The sequence below is a fragment of the Theobroma umbraticum genome, unplaced genomic scaffold (genome assembly GCF_002168275.2).
Source record: "Theobroma umbraticum cultivar Fairchild unplaced genomic scaffold, ASM216827v3 scaffold_204.0, whole genome shotgun sequence".
NCBI lineage: Eukaryota > Viridiplantae > Streptophyta > Magnoliopsida > Malvales > Malvaceae > Theobroma > Theobroma umbraticum.
Genome location: NW_018397267.1, coordinates 4504443 through 4518166, shown reverse-complemented (window position 1 = coordinate 4518166; position 13724 = coordinate 4504443). Strand labels below are relative to the sequence as shown.

The 13724-nt window shown below is 36.8% G+C and overlaps 2 protein-coding genes across 2 annotated transcripts; one reads left to right on the top strand and one right to left on the bottom strand.

Moving 5' to 3' along the window:
* Window positions 1-302: 302 nt before the first annotated feature.
* LOC110423779 (Haloacid dehalogenase-like hydrolase (HAD) superfamily protein) lies at window positions 303-4019 on the top strand. Its single transcript, XM_021438140.2, has 11 exons — window positions 303-655; window positions 1126-1175; window positions 1312-1375; window positions 1620-1668; window positions 1773-1841; window positions 2083-2141; window positions 2266-2346; window positions 2719-2873; window positions 2972-3056; window positions 3479-3622; window positions 3719-4019. The coding sequence occupies exons 1-11, from the start codon at window positions 384-386 to the stop codon at window positions 3819-3821; spliced, it is 1131 nt and encodes a 376-aa protein (XP_021293815.1). The 5' UTR covers window positions 303-383; the 3' UTR covers window positions 3822-4019.
* Window positions 4020-4482: 463 nt separating this feature from the next.
* On the bottom strand, window positions 4483-13296 carry RL2 (Root hair defective 3 GTP-binding protein (RHD3)). Its single transcript, XM_089784804.1, is given in 24 exon segments — window positions 4483-5044; window positions 5428-5524; window positions 5857-5951; window positions 6066-6170; window positions 6251-6412; window positions 6519-6615; window positions 6705-6907; window positions 6909-6967; window positions 7081-7206; window positions 7343-7508; window positions 8334-8412; window positions 8725-8816; window positions 8904-8972; window positions 9057-9106; window positions 9109-9214; window positions 9517-9573; window positions 9681-9743; window positions 9842-9889; window positions 10002-10067; window positions 10155-10218; window positions 11177-11247; window positions 11723-11825; window positions 11935-12001; window positions 12692-13296. Coding segments are annotated over 24 exon segments (2526 nt in total). The 5' UTR covers window positions 12846-13296; the 3' UTR covers window positions 4483-4717.
* Window positions 13297-13724: the final 428 nt, after the last annotated feature.

Below are 13724 nucleotides of genomic sequence, written 5' to 3'. Positions count from 1 at the left end.
CCTCCTCATCGGTCATCAATCTCTCTCACTTTTCGTCTAAACGGACACATGGTTGCTGAACGCATAGACTTTGATAAGGTCAAATATGATCTCATCATCATTAATCCCATTTATTAATATATTTGGACCATGAATTTGCAAAGGGCCATCTTAGCCCAGCCAAGTGTAAATTTGGGGGCTTTTACGTAAAACCCAAGTCCAAGTAATCCATATCAATTTACCCGGTTTGGTAGGCTTCTAGCTGCATTCGAGCCCAAATTTTGTTTGGATAATTTCAAACAAGGTATAAAGGTCAATTGAGTTGAGGCCGTACACGAACCGAAAAGCAGTAACCAAGTCTTTAGCAGTCATTCACTCGATTGATGCCATAAGAAATTCCGAACATGGAAGCCGCTTCTTGTTCAATCCTTTACACTCTCCGCTTTTCAACCAACACAGTGACTGCAAGTATGAACAACAACAAGTTGTACTATGAAACATCACTTCCTGGAAACCGTCTTTGTCTGCTTCCTTCTTTTCCCTCGAATTTCCCAAGAAACTTTAACTTTCGTGGAAAAAACTTGCAATTCAATGGCTTTGCTGCTTTCAGCTCACCCTCTAGTGCCCAAAACCAAAACCCATCTCAGGAACTAGCCGTTCTTCTTGAGGTTGATGGGTAATTCACTTGTAGGACTAGCTTTTGGTTTCTGATAGTGTTTTCTCATATTAGTTACATTTCTTGTTCTGGGCTTTTTCCTTGATTTGTTTAATCAGTTATTCATTCGATTAAATGGTTGTTCTTTATTTGTATCATCTTTTATGTATTTGGGGACTTGTATGTTCAAAAAAGAAGAAAAGAAAAAGATCTTTGCACTGTAAATTTGGATTGATAGGCTCTCTCCCTTTGCTTACGATTTGCATTTTACCCCTTTTTTTATGGATTTGTTATTTTCTTTTTGTCTAGTTGGTGTTTCAGCTCCTAGTTGAGTACTTTTTCCTTGGTTCTAACCTTGAATGTTTTCGCTATCTTGTTCTAATGACAAACAGTTATGTAAGAGTATGTTTTACTTTATCTTCTTCTAGAGGTGTATAAAATTACATGTTTTTCTTGCTTGTGATTTTTTTTTTCATTTTTAATTCTTTCAGGGTCCTTATGGATGCATATCGATTGGGTAATCGCCAAGCCTTCAATCTAGGTGCGGCAGATGAAGTGATCATATGTCTATTGCGCAAAAGGATCTAAGTTAATATTTCAATGATTAAGCTTCATGGTCATTTGAAAATCATATGTTTATTACTTAATTTACTGTTTTTTTTTTTAAATACTGCCAGCATTTCTAAAGCTTGGGCTTGACTGTGCAAACTGGACTGAACCTGTCTATTCGGATCTTCAAAGGTGAACACTCAGACAAGATTGTGTTTTTATTGTGTGTTATCTTCAAAGCTAGCGCATTTTTAAGTATGCTATAAATCAACTATTTCTTCATCATTTTGGTGGACTAAGTCAGAGTTGATTGGATTTGATACAATGGTATAAAATTTCACCTTTTTCCCTGGGTCTTTTTAGTGGAAAGTCGTGATTTAAACTATGAATTTTGATATTCAATCTTGTTGAAAAGCAATTTATGATTACTTTCCAGGAGGAGTGCTGGTAATGAAGAAAGGATGCTGATGTTATATTTTAACCGGGCAAGTTCTTGTGGTTAAAAGCATTAAAGCTTAGGGGTTAGCTTTCTGTGTTTTTCATGTTATTACATCGATTATCTCTCTAATTATGTCCTGTCATTTGACAGATTGGTTGGCCTACTTCCTTGCCCACAAGCGAGAAGGAGCCATTTGTGAAAAGTGTATTGCGAGAGAAGGTACTTTGAAATGCGATGAAGAAATGATATAACTTTTCATGGATGTACTTGTGTCTCTGTTATCTTTTATCTGATTTTCTCAATCAATAAGCTGGCTCACCCTGTTGCAGTTATAGCCTTGAGTTCTTTCTTTTCATCACAATCTCTCTTCTAATTATATAGGCTTTTCTTGCCATCAAGTTTAGCTTGTGCTTAGAGTGTAGCGTGGTAAGCTAATGAATTGTCCTCTAGTTATTGGCAGAAAAGTGCACTGGAGGAACTGATGTTGAAAAGTTTACCTTTACGACCTGGAGTTGAGGAGTAAGTTGTCATCTAGTTATTGTGTATGTTGCCCCATTTTTATGTTCTATTCATTTCTGAGAGTGACTTTTCCTCTTTGGCATCTAGTCATTGTCATCTGTGTTTACCATGTGTTTTTTTGCAGTTTTATTGATGATGCATGCATCAAAGGAATACCTGTGATCATCTTAACATCCTACAGTAAGAGTGGGGATAAAATTGCTCGGTATGTTCTAGGGATCACCAATATCATGCTGTGTTGTTTCTGAAATATGAGAAATGTCATGCTGTTGTGATTCAAGTTTGCTGCCAATTTTTTCCTTTCTCTTTTCATTCTATTTTTGTCCAATTAAGTATGCTCCAGTCCATTATACAGCAGTACCATGTAAATGCAAATTTCAATCACAGGGCACATGATAGTTCATCTATTCCGTATAGTCCTTTCCCAACACCTCTTTTATAATACCTCCGGAAAATAATGACTTGTTAAGTTATCGTATTGAAATTTGAACACTTTGCCTAAGTGCTGGAGTTCAGGGTGCTTTGTTGACAGTGTTGAAGCTTTCTAATGTTTCCCTTTTAATGTCAAAAACATTAGATCTATAGTTCAAAGGCTTGGTCATGAACGACTCTCAAAAATAAAAGTTATTGGGAATGAGGAAGTAGAAAAGAGTTTATATGGTCAACTTGTATTTGGTAAAGCAATGACTTCTTCTTTGGATGAGCAACTAGCTAAGGAAGCAAGAAAAGCAGGTAGAATCTTAGTCTTTGTGTTTGGTAAAGAAATGGTATGCATCTTTTCAGTTCAGCGGGTCTCTTACAAATCGGTTTTGTTCTTGCTTTTCTGCCAGCTTCTGCTGAGAAACAAAGAATAGCAAAGGAGGTTGCATCCATACTGAAAGTGAGTGTTGACATTGATACCAGCTCATCGGAAAGGTCAGACCATCCTTTTTTTTTTTTTCTGTTTGTTCCCTTTCTTGTCTGAGTTAAATGTAGTACTAGTCTACTGCAGCAGCCAGCAAATCAACTCACCACTTGCTAGCAACTACTCATGCATCATTACCATCAATAACTACCATTAGCAAACAATACCATCAATAACTGCCTTTAGCAAACATCATTAGCAACTGTCAAGAACATTGCTAGCCAATGGTGTTGTCTAGAAGGATATGAATAAACCAAAATCTTTCAATAATTTTTCAAGCGAGGGAAAATCTAAATGAGAAATAATTCACTTTTGAAATATTTTCTTAGAAACCAGAGTCATGAAAAGTCAACTAACAGTTCATGTCTGATGTATCAAGTCATTTATTTGGTGGCAATACCAACTTTACTCTGATATTGTGCATGCTATCCAGCTTAGAGAAGATTGTAGCTGCACTACGTGCAGGGGCAGAAATTGCTGGGATACCGGTCTACAAATGCATCCTTATTGCGGGAAGCAAATCCGGAGTTGCTGGAGCTGAGCAGATAGACATGCCTCGTGTTGTGCTGCGGAGCAGGTAAATGCTTGCTTATAAATCTTGTCAAATATGTGATGAATTCATGCCTGTTTTCAATTATGTGGTGCAATTCATTCCTTGTCTATTCTTTTGTAGTTTCACATCTAGAGCTGAGTTCCCTTCAGCCAATGCTATAATGGATGGTTTTGGAGGTGCAGATCTAACTATCTCTAAACTATGCCAAAAGCGATGGTCATAAGATGAATTGCTTGGCTGCAATTTTTGTTTCTCGGGTTTAAGATGTTATTGGTCAGCATTTCATGCAATCCAATGGAAAACTTTTGTAACATGACCGCGTTCGTTGTTCAAGCACATACAGGCTCAAAACTTGTCATACAATTTTATATACTTGTTCTCGGCAACATTTGTTTTTCTTAAAGTTAAACATTTTCACATGGATGCAGTGCTGCAAACTGTTAAATCTGAATTATTTGGCAACTTCACGCCTGAAATTCCCATGGGCATGTAGGCTGTAGCCCCGACGTCATATCCACTGCAATCACAGAGATAAGATGGACAATAATTTTGCGGAGACAGAAGCTCAATGCACTGCGAACCAAAGTGGAATAAGCTACCTCCACTGTACTTTACCAGGCTAATTCCCTTCTATTGGGGCCTGAGGAGGGACATGACCTGATTAGATTCCTTCCCAGGGAGAAAGAAATAATGCTTCTGTTTTCTTAAACCAAAGAAAGCCTTACATTTTGTTATGGCAACAACTCACTGTTGTTAGAGAACAAAGAGTTATCATGGACATTTACCCAGGGAGTAGAAGCAAAGATAAAGTAACGTAAGCTGCAAGCTGAAACCAACTTTATAGCATCACGTATAATTTTCAGCTAGAATTCCTGGACAGCCGCTTGAGAAGAAAATAGATTTCATTAAGTAAATCTATGAGAAAGTATACAATACAAGTCGCCCCGCTAACTTTGGTGTTATCATATACTAACCTAGAACACAGCCTAATCCTGCATCCTGGATTATTCTTTTGTTACATATGCAACAGACTCTCTCTCTCTCTCTCTCTCTCTCTCTCTCATATATCCCCATTGTTTACGCCAAAGAAAATTTAAGTTGCATGAGGAGCAGCTAAACCTATTTTGGTATACATTTTACACGGGAAGACTGGCTTTTATTAGAAAGCTCTGCTTCTTGAACTTTTGTACTTTTTCTCTGCGTTAAGTTAGGGCTTGAGTACTCAATACCACCATCAGACACTGAGATATTGGAAGATACGGATGACTCTGGAATTGAGCTTGTTGGATTTAGCTGACTTTGATTCCTGAAACTCTGAAAGGCCATTGACGGTTGTTGCCTGGGGGCCTCAGCAGTTTGATGGCCCTGAGCCTCTTCAGCAAGTCGCCTTAGAAGATTCATGACAGTGGGAAGAAACCTTGACGAAATAGAGATCAGCCCAGCCAGCTGGTAAGAAGGCAATCAAAGAAATTGAATCAGTTTGAAACACGTTCCTCTAATCTGGGCAAGAAAACTAAAAATTAGTTCCTGATGATCTTTGCCTCTCATATTAAAAGTACAAGTCTAGCTTTAGAATGATAAAATTTCAAAAGAACAAAAGAAAGCACAAGACATTTTGGACATAAACCCCCGGTAAAACGTTTTAGCACCAATTTGCTTCAATATTACAAGAGTATGACACTGCTCATGCTCTCAATTACAAGCTAAAATGTGTAAATACGATTTTGAAGGAACACATGCCATGCGCAAAACAAACATTTTGAAACAGTAAATCATACGTCAAACCAACAAGCAAATTTGGCAAAAATAGAGTGCATTCTCTTTCTTACAGTGCCATGTTGAAACTGCCCTCCAACATCCATCTGTACCCACATGGCTTTGGAGAGTAAATATGCAACAAAAAGAAGCATGAGATAGAGAGGATTCCTGTTTCATCAGCAGAGAAACATAGCAAGCAGAATAATTAACATGATAGTAGAAAGTAAACAAAGAACATCCACACTAGTATTATGAAATGTGCTAGGAATCAGACTCCAGATGAACACATCCATGCTAAACATCGGGCTTGGCCCAGTAGGTTCACCCACTGCCTTTGGGGATGCAGTCCCCCAGAACTGAGGATCTAGCCCCAGCTCCTGTCGAAAGCCAGGGGGGTTACCCCCCTTAAAAGCATTGCCTAGCAAAACAGAAGTAAAACACAAGACAGAGAGAGCGGTAAAAAGAAGAGACACTAAAGAATCCAGATTAGATGAAGTTACCTTAGAAGGAGCATGAATTCATTAAATCCAAGGACAACCATTGCCACAATGGCCCATGGAGGAGGTAACCAGTTGTTACTTCGCTTGTAAGCCTCCTAAAGAAAACAACCAAAATCATTACAGAGAGCCTAAACTATTTCCTCATTGATATGGCATCTTGCCCCACAAGTAGCATGAGTAGCAACCAACTGGAGCCTTAGATAACATACCTGTGCTGAAATAGCTTGAGTAACTGTATACTCAGTCTCTGCTTTGAATTGTCTCCACAGTGACTTGCATTGCACTGGTGTAATCAGGGTATTATTTGGTGAAACCTAATACATGCGTGACTTTCAAATGAGGAATTTCAGTTCATAAAAGTATATATTACGAAATTAACCAACCCAATCACTACCTCCTCCCACGTGCTAGAGGCAAGAGGGTCTGAAGAAGTTGATATACTTCTTTCTTGTGAAGATGCAACAGCCAAACTTCCATCCATTAGGGAGGAAAACAGTATGCTTTCAATTTTATCCAGTTTCTCAGCCAACCTAATCGCAGCCATTACCGATAACACCTCAGAGACTGCAAAAAGAACAATGGTTGAAAGTCTCTCAGATTGCTGCAGCATGCACAGTTGGTGATATATCAAGTTCAACTCATGAAATGATCCAGAAAATTACCGCAGTACGAGCATCCTTCGTAATTGTTCTAATATCTTCTTTTCCAGTCCAAACTCTTGGCATTGAATCGTTGTCATGACTGAAGACAGTTGAGAACCTGATACATGCAATCAAAGCATTACATACAACAGATTATTCTAAATAATAATAGAAATTATAAGGAATGTGACATTTAAGGTTCTCTACCTATCTTTCATGCGGATCAAAACTTTTCCAGCTTCTTCTCTTGCCTTCTTCTCCACCACATTTCTCGCATAATTGCTCAAATCTTGCAGCATTTTCTCATTTTTCGGTTGGTCTAACTCAAAACTAGAAATGGCAGTTGAAAACTCTGATACAGCAGTCTCAGTCTCACGTGTAAGAAGCTTTCTAATAGAAGCCCAGGTGTCTATTCTCAGCAGCATCAAATAGAGACTCCACTGGTTCAGATAGTGCTTGACTAAGTTGTTTTCTGAGTAGAAAGTAAAATGTCAACATTTTGCTTATATTTGATAAAAAATGGTGCATGGTTTAAGGAATATCCATATATGAAAAACAGTTATTTAATTAATAAATAAAATTACCTCATAGCTGGCCATCAATTCTGACAATTTTGCATTTCGAACAGATGATGTGTGGGCATCAATATCACGGCGAAGTTTATCCCTAACTTTAGAAGCATCCCAATTAGCCTGTCTGATGGCAGCATCTGGAAGGGGAAAAAATAGACAGATAAGTCTCAAAGCGGTACCTCTAAAGATCATATTATTATTATTATAATAATTTAGGATAGCTTTGAATACTCCATAAAAGTACAAGTTTGTGATAAAAGCTTATTACATTACCTGCACATCCTTGGTCAAATTCTAGCATACAAGACTTAATACATGTATGAGCAGCAGCTGCAAATCCTTCTCCTTTATTCAGCATCTGTTCCAGTCTAGACTTAAAATCTTCAAGTGCTTTGACACGTAAATGTCCCAACAGGTTAAGATAAGCAGGGTGCAGAAACTGTTCAATTCAGGAGAACCTCAATCAGAGTAAGGAAGATATTTTACCATATCAAAAATTTTAAAATGCTTACTCATTATGATGCACACAGTAAACCATTTGGAAACCATATCTGCATTCTTAAACACATGAACCCAAACGCATGAAAACAATCCCAGAGCTATGAAGGGGCAACAATTGGAAAATTCTCAATCACTGGGCCTTAAAGAGATTAGCCAGCAACAATACCATGTTTAATTGCTAATGGATATGTCAGAAGTTTTAGAACATTATGCTCACCAGTACTACTATCATAACCATAGAAACAGGCCTTAAATGCTTTGAGTCTCATTTTGTGATCTACCTAAGAATTTTACAACAAAAGTTTAGTTTAGTTGCCAGATTATTCAACATCAAGGAGAGTCCCACAGAAAATTTCCTTGACCAAATTAATATATAGCAGGCCCCGAAAATATAATAGAAAGCTTGATATGAAGCCACAAGCAAAAATATTAAAGCCAAAGAGAAGTGATAAATACAAAATGATAAATATTGATCAGATCACACCATCATGTTTCAAACAGAATGCTGGTTATAGTGAAGATGGAGATTATAACAACTTCCATCATAAAAAGTTTACTGTAAACATTATGAATGGTATTAAAAATGCAGCTGTAGTTTCCTATATTAAGATAGCTTCAAGCACCTCCATTAACAGCTAAAAAGCCTTGGTGAATGCTACAAACTGCTTAGAATTAAATCCTAAAAGCTTGAATTTTAACTAGATAAAAAATCCACTTTTTTGAAATAAAAAGTATCATAATGATAGAAGTACATAGTACTTACATCCAAAGCTATTGACTCCAGTTGTTTTCGTTTTGCATTTCTTACACCTTCATCAAAGTAGATTGCCTCCATGTCATATCTATGGCAACAGAAATTTGCAGTGTACAAGCAACATTAGGGCTTGCAGGAAAAAGAAAAGTAGTTCAATATGAATCATGAATTTTTGGAACCATTAATTCAACAATCAACTAGCATCTATCCATAGAAGTTTGAGGGGTGAAGAAACTTTTCAAGTTGCACAGGCTGGAAGCGTAACACATAACTTAAAGTCTTTACTACAGGTGTTTTTTCAAATCAGATTACCATCCTTTTGCGTACAATTTAAAACTGATATATAGATACATCAAACAACAATATGTTACTCAACATACTAGACATAGTCAAAACTTACTCTGAAAAGTAGGTTTCTAGGATAGAGCTCAGCTTTCTCCCAAAACCAGATACAGGCCCAGACTGAACGGCTTCTTCCAATGCTAACCAATCCTATACAAAATTTACTTGTGCAGTTAACTAAAAGGAGTATTCAATCAGCCAAAGTAACACCTAAGAGGAAGTTAACTGCAAAAATACCTCGTCAGAGGATAAGCGATGGAGCTTCTCATTGGCAATCTCTTCACAACGAACTGTGGCAACCATTACCTGATGACCATGATGAAAGACATTTACTTAAATCAGAAACAAAGAAACACTATTTAGATAGTAAGACAAGGACGAAGAGGAAACCTTGTGAGCAGGAAGATCCAGATCCTTGTTCTCTTTTATAACTTTCCAATCTGCTGTGCACTAAAAGAGAATCCAGAGGCAGGGACAACACCCCGTCTATCACCAGCAAGTCCTCCTGGAGAAATAGAATTGAAAAACCGTTGTCTTAGTTCAGCAACCTGCACAAGATATCAGGCAGACTGTAAGGCGTAAACCCTTTTTTTTCTAATAGAAATTTAAATTGCTAGTTTAGCATCAAGGTCCAGGATTCAACTCACACCCCGCCGCCGCCCCCCCCCCCCCCCTTCAAGCCTTCAAGCCTTCTCCAATGTCCAAAAGAAACAAAGAATCAAGAATGCCCAAAACCCATTTTTTTGGTCAAGCAAAGTAACATGAAAAGACTTAACTGTATCTAACAGTCAGTTACAGCAAATATTTTGAAGCATGATGAAACTCCAGTAACTAGAGAGTGAGACGCTACCTGCTCTTTGAATAGCTCCTCTTTTTCTTCATAGCTTGATAAAGCAGTGACCTCCACCTTCACATCAAAGATCAAATGTGAAACAATGCTTATACCTATATAGTAATATGTAAGCAAAATACAAAAAGGTGATCAGCAGAAAGAGAAAACGGATATTTTCTTACATTAAAGAATTCACTGAGGGGTGTATCTTTATGGGCCCCAGGTTTACGAACTGCATTCCATATCTGCAGTGATCATCATAAATTAAAATGCTAATAAAAAAAGACAGAGAGAAAGAAAGTGAGAAAGGAAGAAAAATAGAGAAATATATATGCAATGTTACCTTTTGAATATCTTCCCTTAGAATAGGCTCCAAATATTCAAAAGGAGTCTACAAAAACAGTCACAAAAAAGGAAAAAAGTTTATCTCAAAGGTTTTAGCACAAAGCCACAAAAATATCACAAATTAGTTTAGAAGAGAATGAAAAGGCATTAATCCAGACCTTTGTTTTATCACGTATAACAAATAGCAATGTTGTTTTCCGGGGGCTGAATAATCGCATCATAACCTAGGTTAAAAATAGCAACAAGACTGTCAAGCACAATAAACAAGCAGAGATAGACAGAAAACAAAAGGATTAGGCACAGTCGCCAACCTGAAAAACTGTTTTCAAAAGAGGTTTGTTGGCAGCCTGCTCCCGACCAATATCATGACACCACCTATATCAATAACCAATATCTCATTAATGCCTAAATTTATTTCTAGGATCCTCTTTGATAAATAGGCCCAAATATAGGAACAGCATCAGATGGCATAAAAGCAAAAGCCACGCATGATAATGTGTGGAACAACACCAAAGGATAAAAACACAAATAAATAAAAACAAGGGCGAGAAACGCCACTTTGATTTATTCGTTGGATCAAATTTAAAAGTAGAGCTATATTCAGTATTCTCCTAAAGCTGAACTAACATATTATAGCATTATCCATTTCTAATTCAGGATTTATTGCAATCAAAACAAGAAAGGAAAAAGAACCACCACCAGAGCCATAAGTGAGAAACGGGGGCAACTGATCTTGCAATAGAGACAGGCCTTTCTTCCAGTGCTAGAATAACCTAGTCAGGCTGATCAATTGATGTTTGGGTACATGCTAGACATTGAAATTTTTAAATCTTGCTTCACACATTCTTTGTTAAAAGCTTTATGAATGTGTACATATTTAACCTATCCAATTTTTACAGTATGATAGTTGACTGTTTACGGACTAGCTGTACCTTCTGTTTCTTTTTTGGGGTCAATATCTTCCATCCAGATCTCAATTCTATTCATTTAATTTAATATCCCTGATGTGCCATTGGCATGACATAAGAGATGTCGGCTTCATCCAGTGTAGGCCATTAAAATGCGAATAATCCAAATAAAATAATGAAGCAAAGACATACTGATAGGAATACGTAGTGTTTTAAGAGATCCTAAAACACAAGCAGTACAACTGACAATTCTGCTTTTAAGACAAGAAGCCCTCAATTCTTTTACCTATTCATTCTCTAGAAGTTCCACTGTTGTTTATTTCCAACATTTCTACAGATTACACAGCTTAAACTTTGTAAGCCCCAACCTAATGCAAATAACAATCAAATGCCTAAGGCATTAAAGCATCTATTTAGATACTTACATGTTTATTAGCACAATATCTGCAACAGCCAAAGCAAAAAGGGCACTTTGTTTCTCAAATGTAGTGTCATCCTGAAAATGCAAAATAATATATAAAATTTCCAAAGTGTACAAATAGTAACAAAGAAATGTAACTGCCCAAACACAAACAAACAAAACCACCCCCAGAATAATCAAACAATAGGTCTTTTATATCTAGTCAGATATACATTGAGGTTTCCATTACAGAATCAAAACACCTATATGCTTCCATGGCGGTCTCTCTGTGTTTGTTGTATGTTGGAGGTTGGGGGACCAAGGGGACGTACAGCAAACAGGATTTGAGATATACATTCTGTCAATGCCCCAAGCAAGTTCATGTTTATATGACCATATCTTGCCAAAATAAAACAAATCCTGAGGACATTTGACTCCATCAATATGATTCAAGCTCCATTCTTACTGAATAGTGCCCTTCCCCTCCAAATGAAACAACTATAAATCATGCTCCATTGGTGCAAATAGTTTTATCTTCAACAACCAAAAATATTTTAACAAGGCTAGTTACCTCGCCTCTTTCTCTTCCATCAGTTCCTTCCAAATCCATGGCCATTGTGAAAGGCTCTATACCAACACAGTGTGCAATCCAAATACCCTTGGTAGTTTGACTCCTGCAATGAAATTAGATCAAAGAAAAAGCAGAAAGAGAATATAACAGAGCAATAAGATAAATTTTTATTCCTTTTGAAACTATAAAATTTGAGAAATGAAAGAACTAACCTTCCACTGTATGCATCCATCTCCTTGAAATTTGTGTGGAAAAGATGATTTAATAGGGTGCTCTTTCCTGTTAACAGAAGAGAATGCCTTTTAGTCTACAAGACACACACCCTTATAAGCAACACATTGTACAAAGAGCGAAAGAGTTAAAGAGACACTGGCATCCCTGTAAATTACATGCCTCAGAAAATATTACAACAACAGGTATAATCAATCTGACGGGATCACTAATGAAACTATATATAGAAAGAAAACTGAAATAATCTCACCGTTGTAGATTAAAAATTATCATGGAAGGATAAATGAATGGTAATCTCTATATCAGCATGCAAGCATTTCAAAACCAACTTTTTAATTAAAAGAATTGGACAAACATTCTCTTCCAAAATCCACTAAATGGTAATTCACAGACAAGTTCATAACTTACATTATCATGAGAAACTCAAAGTTAGAAAATTTTGAATGCCAGGATTCACTCACAGAGATAGTTATGTACAAAAGCCAAATTCAACTACACACAATCAATCAATGCCACTCAAAATTCAGTCTCATTTGAGTATTAGCATAAGAGAATCCAGTAAAGAAACTCGATTTGCATCCAGAAATGAAGTCTTCAAAAAGCTCGGAATTCAACTAAAAAATATTGAACTTTGACTAGAAACGTTAACAAACTACAAAGCAACATGCACGAATCAGAGGAACAAAACGAAGCAATAAAACGGAAGCAAAGGTCGATAATAATGGAAAGGTAACGCACCGCTACTTTGAGGGCCCATGATGGCAACAACGGCATAAGAGAGGCCACAGTTAGAGAGCTTAGTGTTCCGCATGAAGTTGTCGAGTCCAACCACACTGAACTCTCCATCTCCGTCGATCAATTGCGTCGAGTAACAATGGTCCAACCCCGCCATCTCCCAAAAAACCTAAGATCAATGAATCAAAGATGGATCTGTAAACACAGAATAGACAGTAACCAATTAGGTTTTCTTTTTGCTTGGTTTTGGTGAAGAAAGAATCTGATACTGTACGACAAAGCTCTTTTTGTTTTTCCTTTTTTGCCTTTTATTTTTCTTGATGGTTACGGTTTCGCTGGATTTTGGTTGATGTAACAAGGAGAGCAAGTGAAGAGGGGAAGAGTAGAGACGAAGGCAATGGAAAGTGATGCAATCCTTCTGTTTCTGACCGGAGCTCTCAGGTCAGGATGGCTTGTCTCGGGTCGCCAGAATTTCTTTTGTTTTCTTCTACTTGTCTTTCCATTTTTATTTTTTATTTTTTCACTTTTTGGGCAATGATGAAATATTGAAGTGATGATGGTGGTAATCATGGAAATTTAATTGGTTTATTTGGTGTGTTCGTCGTCAGGGGGATTGGATCGGGTCAGGATTTTGATTGGAATAAGTAAAGAAATTATTACTATGCAGATCTCCGAATGCTTTATTTTTTTGAAAAAAGATTCGAAATGTTGTACATTATTTTGTACATACGGTAAGTTACTAACTGATAAAGTGATGTTTACATGAATCTTGTATATTATGGAAAGTGAAGCATGCCTCAACCGTAACCGATCTCTCTCCAAAAATTTAACGGCAAGTAACTCAAGCATTGGTCCTGTTGATGTGATGTTTCAATGTTTAATTTCATAATAAATTTAAATTCGATACTTTCAATATCTTAAATTTATATTTTGAAGGAATGTAATAATTTTATAATATAAAAATAATTATACTTTTTTTATGTAATTTAAGCTCGATGTGTTTTTAAATATGATGATAAATGATATTTAAAACGTT

Coding starts and splice junctions, on each gene's coding strand:
- LOC110423779 (XM_021438140.2), top strand. CDS start 384: ATGGAAGCCGCTTCTTGTTCAATCCTTTACACTCTCCGCTTTTCAACC. Junction 1,376..1,619: donor GTCTATTCGGATCTTCAAAG/GTGAACACTCAG, acceptor ATTACTTTCCAG/GAGGAGTGCTGGTAATGAAG. Junction 2,142..2,265: donor TTACGACCTGGAGTTGAGGA/GTAAGTTGTCAT, acceptor GTTTTTTTGCAG/TTTTATTGATGATGCATGCA.